The sequence below is a fragment of the Gymnoscopelus microlampas genome, assembly GCF_963454915.1.
Source record: "Gymnoscopelus microlampas genome assembly, chromosome: 7".
Classification (NCBI taxonomy): domain Eukaryota; kingdom Metazoa; phylum Chordata; class Actinopteri; order Myctophiformes; family Myctophidae; genus Gymnoscopelus; species Gymnoscopelus microlampas.
In genome coordinates this window covers 1,654,852-1,666,700 of record NC_139944.1, presented here as the reverse complement: position 1 = coordinate 1,666,700, position 11,849 = coordinate 1,654,852, and the positions used below count along the sequence as shown (strand labels likewise).

Sequence of the window (11,849 nt, the reverse complement as noted above, 5' to 3'; positions counted from 1 at the left end):
TCTGTATTTTTTTTTTATTGCGTTTTTTGGGCAGATTTCGTTACTTTTTTCGTGTTTTGGTTACTTTATTTCGGTTTTAGGGTTAGGGTTAGGTTATCTAATTCTTATTTTTGCCTGATTTTACCGATTTATTATCAATTCCTTTTTTTTTCATCAAAAAGTGGGGGGCATGAAATCACGGATCTGTGAGAGTGAGGTGTCGCGTCGTATGCACAGTGAATGGCCGTGACGCCCCTGGCCAATGGGGACATGAATGCAGATATTTCAGCGGAGGCATCGGTTCTAATCTTCTCTGGTAGGTCTATCACACTCTTTGAGTGGCGTGCCAAGGTTGGCGCGACGCTCGTGCTGTATCGTCAACAGGGGTAACAGCGAATGGTAAAAGGTACAAAGGAGGGAAGAGATTTAATCCTTTAAGACCGGGAAAGCATCATCTATGTCATTTTAGATGTCTGTTCAAAAAATAGCAGATCTACAAGCTCGTAGCACGGCAGCTTGTAGATCTGCTATATTTGAATAATCGTGAAACTTTTAGCAAATGTTTGAATATATACAGGGGTGCACATAACTGGTGCGCATGCGCACCCAAAATAAATAATGCGCGGCACATCAGACGACGTGAGGCGCTTTCGCGTAGCAACAGCTGGGACAGGAATTTCCAAGCTTTTATTTTTTAGCAAAACTAAAAAATAAAAGCCTGGAGATGGAGGCTAGGAATTTACTTCCTGAAGCCACACTAACACAATCACGCTAAAGCACGCGTCGGCCCCATGTACAGCCATTAGGCGCAGGGGGAGGGGACGCACGTGATTGTGTGAGTGTTGCCTCGCATCCTGACACACAGACACGCTGCGACTCGCAGCTCGCTGCACGCAGCCAGCAGCGGCTGTTAGAGGCACTCGTCACCGATGATGAATGCACCGTAATGGTGCAAAATATGCCGTGAACGTCCCAATCTGACGGATAAAAGCAGCGCAGCACAGGGCATCAACCGTGGGGGGTTCACCAAACGGCGTGAGAAAAAAAGAAAAACGGTGAAGATGGCGGAATTCGGAAGCAGAGCGTCCTTTTTTCTCGCGCAGCGAATATGCAAAGAAATCGAAAACAATAGATGCTTTCCCGGTCTTAATGGGTTAATTTGAAGAGGGAGCGGGCCGGCGCCCGTAGGGTGTGATGTTCGTGCCGGGCTTACTAGGCCAGCAGCGCTGTCCATTGTCCTAGCATTATGTAAAGACGCAATTCTGTGTAAGGATGTCAATTCTAAGGAGGATGGGCCATAACCAAGCTCTCCGTCTTATGTATGATAACACAGTGGGTACCAGTGCTTAATTCGTAAATTATTAGGTGCCGGAGCTCATGAAAACGACTCAAAACTCACCAGTGCGGGTGTGTTCCAGCACGTGGGTGTCGGGTGGGGATGCGTAGGGGGTCATCTTGGTCCCCTTCCTGGTCCCTCTTGGTCTTCTTGTCTTTCCTCCTTCCTCCTCTGTCCTCCTGAGACACTAGATGCCTCCTCACCTGCTCTGATAGAGCCTGCATGTCCTTATAAACCCTGGTCAACAACACACACACACACACACACACACACACACACACACACACACACACACACACACACACACACACACACACACACACACACACACACACACACACACACACACACAATGTATTTATGTTGGTGCTGTTTAAAAAAAAAGTAGTGTCAGCAAATCTTGGACAAATAGGCTCTATGCACAGCAGCCATATTATCACTTCCTTCACAGGTGTTACCAATGATACTAATGAAGGCTCTGTTCCATTTAGTGTAGCACAGTGGTTCCCACAACCCCCATAACTCTGTGCGTGTACAGAGTTAATGGAACCAAATGGACCCTTACGGGTCCATTTGGTTCCATTTGTACAATCTCAGAGTTACACACCCACCATAAGGGGCCATTTGGAAGCCCATGAGGGTCCCTGGACCCCAACTTTAGACCCACTGGTGTAGCAGTGTTTCCAGTGGGCCAACATGCACAATATCAGCACCTTGACTCTGTTTGACCAGAATGGAACAGAGCCTTCATTAGTATCATTGGTAACACCTGTGAATATCTTCACAATATGGCTGCTGTGAATAGAGCCTATACCCAAACACCCCTCAGGGTACAAGTATCAAGTAGCCCTCATTTATCAACGCGGTGTAGACCAAATAATGGGCGTACGGCGAGATCACCGCAACTTTCGCCATTTATCAATATATCCTGACGTTGTCTTCAGCGTACCGCCCACACAGATCCCACGACAGGTCGTAGGCAAACTGCTTTAACAGTCATTCAGATATGATTGCAGATCTGGCTGCATTGGCCGTTTGAAAATAGCAGATCTACAAGCTCACAACGTGTCAATGCGACGCGTTGTGAGCTTGTAGATATACGATTATACGAGCGCTTATGCGAGAGCATTTTCGGGAGTTTGGACCGGCGCAGCGGCGCCACTGTTATCTTTTCATGGCCACCGGGAGATCGGGCTTTGAAGGTATATGTCTGAGGAAGAGCCACTATCGGCTCCAAACGTCACAGTAACGGTGGTAATAAATATTTGATCGTTTGGAGCATATTCCAGACCATTGTGCGGACCATTTACACAGGAATTTAACAGACATGTGTATGTGTATATATATATTATATATATATATACTGTATATATATCGAGCTCATTGTCACCTGTCAAATGAATGCAGTTGGTCTTCATTGATGTGATCACTGATGTTCACCGTTAACTCTGATACCTGCTGTGTAGTGGTGTTCTGAAAACACACACACACACACACACACACACACACACACACACACACACACACACACACACACACACACACACACACACACACACACACACACACACACACACACACACACACACACACACACACACACACACACACAAATAATAGCATTAGTTGTATTTACATGTGAAAATTGCACATAAACCAGTACGAACAATCAGGTTAAACTAATGAATTAAACTAGTAAATGAATACTAACCATCAGCTTAATTAATTAATACTGACTAATAGGTTAACCACTTAAACCCCATATGGGTAACCAGAGTCCCTCAGGGCTCAATACTGGTGTCTTTTCTGTTTCCCCCCACAATACATATATTACTAGTCTGGGCCTATTTTCATGATTCTGTTGTCGAATAACACCCCGGACCCCACTCTGAGAACCACTGTACTAGATTTCAGTTGAACGCTTTCGTCAGGAATAATCATTTATTGCAATGCTATTGCATTCATTTTGGCTGTGTGACTCTGCTCCTGTGATACTACAGATTATTTGTGCAAGCATATTTGTGCAAACAAACCCCCCAGAAGCAGAGCATAAGATACAGAGTTATTGCATAACATGAACCCTTTAAGGGCATACGTTAATATACAGATTATCATACAATCCACAGAAACATGGAATCCACCGAACAAACATTTAAATATTGAGCCCTTAAAGCATACGTTAAGATACACAGAGATAACATCATACAACCCACAGAAACATATTATAACCCATTAAGACCGGGAACGCATCTGTGTCACTTTAGATTTCTTTGGGCTATTCAAAAATGTGCAGATCTACAAGCTCGTAGCGCGGCACCAAGTGCCGCGCTACGAGCTTGTAGATCTGCACATTTTTTTATCGTGAAAATGTGTGCAAATCTTTGAATACATGTTTTTTTTAAAGCAAAATGGGATTCTACAAATGTCTTCTAAATCCTAAATATTTTTTTTTTGCTGTAATATCAGTGGTTCTCAAACCTTTTTCATGTCAAGGAGCACCCAAAATTATATGTATTTGTCCGCGGCACTCTGTGCCGCGCTATGAGCTTGTAGATCTGCTATTTTTGAATAGCCCAAAGTATAAAATAATGGTTATAGCAAAAAAAAGAGAGAGAAATCTAAAATGACACAGTAAGCGTTCCCGGTCTGAATGGGTTAAATATACAGCTTAAATGAACCATTTAGATTGAGGGTGTATGTGTTAGCTTGTTAGCGAATGGGAATGAAGGGAGAGGAGGGAGGTTGAACGTGGAGAGACCATCTGACTACGTGGGTGTATGTATGCATTACCTTGTTAGCGAATGAGAATGGGGGGGGGGGGGGGGGGGGTGTGTGGGTGTGTGAGTGTGTAGCAGCTACACTGTAGCCTATACCCTCCTGCCTGCCGTGCCTACCTGAACTAACGCTGCGCTCGATAAGTAACAGGTCTTGTTCTGAATTGACATCGTTCCCAAGGGACATTGGTCTAGTATCTATAAGTTCCAAGAGTCTGTCGGTCTGTGTGTGTATGTCTCTTAATATACCCAAATATGGAGATCATAGTACTGGCGTCATTCTTCTGAAGAACACATTTTAAAGTCAGATTGATTTCAGAATGACAGTTTGATTCGTGTTTTTTTCAATAAAAAATAAAAATAAATAAAAAATGAAACAAAATAAACAGAACATTGAGTTATGTTCAGGTAGGTGACAACATTTCAGCCAATGGAGAGAGCACCAATTTATAATTTGTATGCTCATTTCTTTGTGTCATTACTTCCAATTTCACTATGCTATACTATAATAATCTGTATCCTATCTGAGTTCTCTATCCTGATTGGATACAATTGGTATCCTGACCTGAAAATGCATTTTCTGTTTAATAAAGAGCTGGAGAGACATGGAGACTTCTGTTACTGGACAAACACTCTATAGCAATGATTACTATCAGAATATAGAGCTATTTAACACTTATTTTAACTAAAGAAAATCCCTTACCTTAATTAAATGAGTTAATTAAAACTAACCATCAGGTTAATTAACAAGTTAATACTAACCATCAGGTTGAAGAGGAGGGAGGAGTCAACAGTGACGGCTTTGAGCACATGACAGCTTTTTCCATCGTTGCCGTGGTAACGCAGAGTGTAAACTTCCTTGTTGTCGTTCCAGTCTGCAGGAAGTAACTCTGAAGGCCTGTCATCACTGCTGGACTGAGAGAGAGAGAGAGAGAGAGAGAGAGAGAGAGAGAGAGAGAGAGAGAGAGAGAGAGAGAGAGAGAGAGAGAGAGAGAGAGCGAGAGAGCGAGAGAGAGAGAGAGAGAGAAGGGATGGAAGCAAAAAGAAACGTTTGTTAGATCGTCCAATCTGTGATTTGTGAAAAGGCGTGAAAGGATTTAACCTTTGCTTTTGTTAAATATCAGAGACCACTAGGCTTTTATGCAGTATGTATTCTATTGCTAATTTCACACCGACAGTTTGACACTTTTCACATTAATCCCATGTACAAACCACTGTTTTTTTTTCTCGCACCTTAACCAAGTCCATAGCATATAACGTACAGTATATATCTACTGTTATGCTCACACACCGTCATGTCTTATCTCAGGTACTTACTGCACCTTATGTCTTACCTCAGGTACAGGTACCACACCTTGGCCCTCATTTATCAAGCTTGCGCAGACCAAAAAACGGGCGTATGCCGAGATCACCGTCACTTTCGGGATTTATCAATCTACCGTGACTTTGAGCGTACGGCCCGCTCAGATCTCACATCTGGTCTGAGGACGTGTAGGCTTTGGCTACACGAGTTTCTTCCATCGTAGACATGCGGTGCAGCATTGTCTAACAATTTGACAGGCATCTAGACACATGTATCCACTCCTAAATGTATATCTAACACACCAATAAATACTCCCTGTGAAAATATAGCATTTTATAAATGCATGGACATGCACGCCTATTTTATTTCCAAGTCACAATGACAAGCAATTAAAATCAAGCGAAACAATCGAACATAGCCTATTTGCAATGTTACAAGTTAGGTGCTTAATTATTCACCCATTTAAACGAGTGCTTTAACAGTCATTCAGATTGCAGATCTGGCTCAGACCTAGGCTATACGAGCGCTTATGCGAGGGCATTTTTTGGGAGTCGGGACCTGCGCCGCTGTAATCTTTTCATGAACAGTGAGGTTTCCAAAGGTATATACAGTAACTACAGTACGTCGTTATGTGCAACCTGGGTTAAGGAGAAAAACCTGAGGCTCCAAACCTGTGCCCAGCGCAGGTGATCTTCACGCTGTGGATTTGGGCTACCGGGACCTCAGCGGGAGATCGGAGATATAACGGGGTCATCCCTATGTTCCCCGGGTTCTATGTTCCCCCACTAAGGTTAGGGTTAGGGTTAGGTTTCCGATATAACACACCAGCCGTCATCCATTAAAGTAAAAATGTTGACGTGTTTGTTTTTATTGATCTATCTCTCCCCCCCCCCCCCCGTCTTCTTCTTCCCTTCCTCTTATGGAAATAACAAAAACGATAGAGCTTGCATGAAAACGAATTTCACCCACCGTTTTACACCTGTGGCTGTGACACCTGCGATGTGACAATAAAGTTGACTCCGATTCTGATTCTTTGACCAATTCAAATGCTTTTTCATCTTAAAATAACTTTGAAATATATTATTATTACTGTATTGAATTGAATTGAATTGAATTGACTGTAGGGTTTTGACCTCACCAGCTCAGGGGCCTGGCGGTCAGAGTGTCCACCCTGAGATTAGGAGGTCAGAAGACTATAAAAACCCAGTGCCTCCCTGCTTGGCACTCAGCATCACGGGTTGGATTGGGGTAAGTCCCTGCGACATAGGGCATAGCAGTGGCGGCCATTTTCTGGTTCCACTTCAAAATAATCAATGCATTTTTCCCATTGACATTTCCAAAAATATTTATATCAATTAATTTAAGCCTAGAATCAAGCCATCCAGGGTCCTGGTGAATCATGACCGTAAAGCATTTTTTTCTGTGATTTTTTAAAATGTTATATTTAATTATGATATACTATATTTAATAAATACCCTTTGTTTTGCCGTTTTCAAAAAAGTTTTTTCACAGAATCAAACGTTTTATGGTCATGATTCACCAGGACCCTGGATGGCTTGATTCTAGGCTTAAAATAATTGATATCAATATTTTTTGAAATGTCAATGGGAAAAATGCATTGACTATTTTGAAGTGGAACCAGAAAATGGCCGCCACTGCTATGCCCTATACTAGCGCCATGTCCAGGGAGTGTATTATGGCTGGGAGATATAGCCTACTTGTACATCAAGGCTCCTCACACTCTATGGGCCACTTGGCTCGGCAAAGGCTTACTTGGTTAAAGCAATAATGATATTATTTTCTAAATACATTACATTCCTTAAATACTGTAAGTTACATGCACATACATGGTATTCATTATACATTTAAATTGATGTTGGTTACTTGTTCACATTCTTTGTTATTTAGATTTGTTTTGCTTGAAAACAATTCAATTTAGATGTTGCATGTTGTGTAGCCAGATGCTTCATTGTTTACCTGGTATCCTATAGTTTATTTGAGGCACTACACTGTTTTAATTACAAATACATGACAATAGCAACAGTACAGTACCTGGATGCCAATACATATATTATATTCATTATAAGTATCAATGTGTTTAATACATGTATGCTATATTATTAATTACATGTTATTACCAGTATTACCTAGTCCCTAACCCTTGTCCCAGTCATATGCATTAGGGGTGTAACGATACGTTTTAACAACGATTCGATACGTATCACGATACTTGGTTGTCGATACGATACATGAACGATACAGGTTAATTTAGACCGATACGATTCGATTCAATGATTTAAAATCGATATAGTAACTATTTATTTACCCAAACATTCTGTGTGAAAAATAAATACCTGGATACTGGATATAAACCCCTCTTTCTCTTTTTTTCTTCCTAAAAGTGCTTAGTATTGATATAATTGATTATTTGCATTGCAGAACGATTCGATACGATTATTTGCATTGCAAAACGATACGATACGATACGATTCGATAAGATACAAAGTCAAACGATACGATATTTAGCTGTTTGCATATTGATATAGATCGTTGAAAATTCAAAACGATTTTTCATGCAGTTACTGTATCGTTACACCTCTAATATGCATCCATGTTTAATCTCCCAGTGAGTCAGAAGAACCACCACATCATAGACACATGATATTACTTAAAATAAAATATGAATAATGACCTGGTCTCCAGAGCCCAGACATTTGCATCCATGTTTGATCATCTCCCAGTGGGTCAGAACCACCACGGCATCCTGGCCGCAGCTGATGCCGGACTGGACCAGATGGTACAGCACTTCCAGCCCCGCCATCACACCACACACACACCACGGTACCGATACTACAAACACCACGGTATACCGCACCACACACACACACACCGGTACCGATAGTATTAACGAACCAAAACACGGTATATCGATACTAACAAACCAAAACACACGGTATATCGATACTAACAAACCAAAACACAGAAGCACCGTGGTGCGGAGCCAGCAGCAGCAGAAAGCAGCTCAGTTTGTGTTTTGTTTCGTCTGAAGTGAAAGTGAACGTAAAGTAAACAAACACAGCAGTGTTCCCATAGAGTTAAATAAGAGTGTTCCGTGAGCAGAAATAGCTTAGCAGAAACAAGACTTCCGGTCAACGATGTCTTCAGAATAAGAGTACCCTCTAGAGTAAAAAGAGGCCATTGAGAAACTATTCATTTGCACATTAAAACTATAAATTAAGCATTTAAACGAGGCTAGACAACACAGATGATGTTTATTTGTAATAAAAACAGTTTTTAACTGTTTTAATAACATTAAAAATGTATCTAAATGGATAAATGCTGTTCACTGGAGTGCATAGACTTCACAAATTGGACGCTGGAGACGAGACAGCTATTTGCCGGGGCACGTGTGACATACGCACGTGTTCAGGGAGACCCCTTCTACAACGCCACACTCTCCGCTAAGCCAGACAGGTGTATTTGGAAAAGTGGCGGGCCGTCCAGTGAGGTCAGGGGTCAGAAAAGGGCAATTTTCAGCGCATAGACTTCACAAATTGGACGCTGGACACGAGACAGCTATTTGCCGGGGCACGTGTCACATACGCACGCGTTCAGGGAGACCCGTTCAGGGAGATCAACTTTTTAACCCCAAATCCTTCTTCTTCTTTTTTTTTATCTCACCTGCACTATCTACTATTATTATTTGTAGCATATTTTGTGGTCTCTTTTATCATTGTTTATTTGCTTCTGCAATAAACAATATTATATCATTATAATTTTCCAAGAGTGACCTGGCCTAGAGGCAGCATTATTACAACAATGGACAAACAATACATAAGTAACACACACAAATCAATATCCAGTTAAAGTGCAAAACAGTGCTAAGTGTACATTTAATGGGGGTCAATAGCCAATTTCAATTTTCAACCTGGCACTTAGAAGTGATCTAGTATAGACGGATTTCCGCGCGACGTCATCACAGAGCAGAATGCGCAATCTGCGCATGCTCGGGGGAAACGAAAACGAGCGCAGTTCACTCTGTTGTTATGTTCGGGAGTTATATAATAATTCTGCTATTATAGGCATAATAGGCATAATGCTGCTATTATATACAAACAGATCCAACTTTCTCATTTTTATTGAGTAAACAAGGTATTACAAACTGCATAATTTAATCTACTTTCATTAAACCCGGTGAAGATCATTGCTTTTATGAATGGACATTTGACCAGAGCTGCTGCGGGTATTGGCGCCCTCTACCGGACCTATAGTCTTCCCCCTCCTCTGCGCGGTCATATCCTCTCAATGTTTACAAACATGAAACCCGTCTATAAGCCATTTAAAAAGACATACTGTAGGCCTACATCATAAATGTATTTTTTAAATACAATTGTCTTTTTTTTTTTTAAACTTGCCACTTAGAAATGTTTTAGTGTGAGCCATTTAAAAGGCATACATCATAAATGTATTTTTAAAATAGATTTGTGTCTTTTAAAAAACATAAAAAAAACACAATCTTATTTTGAAGGCAACCGGAAACCTTATTTCTGCTAGCTCGAAAACCGGATGTCCTATTTCTGCTCACGGAACGGAGCTAAGCCAACCTCTCTAAAACACTCTGCTTCCGCTTTGCGGCCTTCACAACAAGATGACCCTCAAAATTTGTTTTTAGAAAAATCAGTACTATATATATTTAAAAAAAATTGAAGCTTGAATCCAATATTAAATAAAAGGCTTTGCTGTGTGTGTGATTGATTGAATACTTTATGAACAGGTTTAAAGACAAACAACAATATACAGTAATATGCAAAAACATCATACACAGTAGTAATAAGAAAGAAAGATAAAGATTATATATACAGTACACAGTGTGTGTGTGTGGGGGGGGGGCATTTCCGGTGATAAGCTTAAACTTAGCGTCAGATAATCTTTTGTGTTTTGACAATGATAAAACATTATGAGACATGTTAGGAGAATTGACCATAGAGAACGGACATAAAACTTTTATTTTGAAAGTCAGGGTGTCCTTAAACGGAAGTACGTAACTCAAATGCGGAAATAGAGCTTTGTCATCGTGTTTTGGTCCGACACAGACTCTCTCCCGGGTTGAAACCCTGGGTTAGAATTTAGGTTCCGCTTTTCAAGCATCGTCTACAGTCAGACCATAGACAGTAAGCCACAGACATACACAGACTGTTTATTATTACAATTAAAACATTTGTTGAAAGAAAATGGAACAAAAAAAGAAGTAAAATCGGTCCTCAGGCAAATACTAAACTACAGCCTGCAAATAATTAAAATACACTGTGTGCAGGAGAATCTTTGTTCTATTTATGATGATGATGCTTATTATTATTTAGAAGATTGATTGATTGATTGATTGAATACTTTATTAGCAGGTTTTGCTTGTACAGTACAGTACAGTACAGTACAGTACAGTAAAAGACTGGCGGCCATAGCTGAGTGGTTAGTGAGCCCGCCTAGGGAGCCAGAGGCCCTGGTTGCCCCAGGTTCGATTCCAGGCCAGGTCAGCATATGTGTCGATGAAATGAAATTTGTCCCTGAGCAAGACTCTTAACCCCTAATTGCTCACAGGTTCTCATTGGAAACAAGACCGCAAGGACTTTCATGAACGACCTGTTAAAAGGAATTATCCTTATCCTTAGACAACACAATGTTGTAAAAAATGGTTTGACAGTTTTAGGCTGTTATTCAAGTGGATTAATGGATCATATGTGGACAGATGTGTTGTGTATACAACAATTTATGTAGGAACAGTAGATCTATGCAGTGTACAGATGTGTTATATGCTACTTTTACATATTATTATTATTATTATTATTATTATTATTATTTACAGATGTGTTGTGTAATGCTACTTTTACCTCTTATTATTATTATTATTATTATTATTATTATTATTATTATTATTATTATTATTACCCTTATTATTATTATTTACAGATGTGTTGTGTAATGCTACTTTTACATATTATTATTATTATTATTATTATTATTATTATTATTCACAGATGTGCTGTGTAATGCTACTTTTACATATTGTTGTTATTACAGATGTCCATTGTGATTTTCCATTATGTTGGAACCAAAATGCCATGGTTTGTTCAGTGTCTGTATTTTATCAAATATGATAAAATGAATAATACACACACACACACACACACACACACACACACACACACACACACACACACACACACACACACACACACACACACACACACACACACACACACACACACACACACACACACACACAGACAGACAGACAGACAGACAGACAGACAGACATGTTCTTAACCACGTAAGCCCTGTATAATTCATCATTTGGGGGAAAAAACAGCAATATGAAAGAAAAGCAGAGGCATAGCATTGTGTTGGATGGCTGCTGTTTGTCAAATGATTCACAAGGTGGCGCTTTTGGATTTCTTATTAA

The 11,849-nt window shown here is 40.4% G+C and overlaps 1 protein-coding gene across 1 annotated transcript in view; it reads right to left on the bottom strand.

Annotated features, from left to right (window-relative positions):
- The window catches only part of psmf1 (proteasome inhibitor subunit 1), a 16,544-nt gene extending 8,078 nt beyond the window's left edge, over positions 1-8,466 (bottom strand). The window contains exons 1-4 of the mRNA XM_084063355.1: positions 8,085-8,466; positions 4,852-5,004; positions 2,706-2,788; positions 1,379-1,552 (exon numbers count right to left, since the gene is read on the bottom strand). Of these exons, the coding sequence (XP_083919481.1) occupies positions 1,379-1,552; positions 2,706-2,788; positions 4,852-5,004; positions 8,085-8,213 (539 nt within the window). The 5' untranslated portion in view covers positions 8,214-8,466. The remainder of the gene's footprint in view (positions 1-1,378; positions 1,553-2,705; positions 2,789-4,851; positions 5,005-8,084) is intronic.
- Between the last annotated feature and the right edge of the window lie 3,383 nt (positions 8,467-11,849).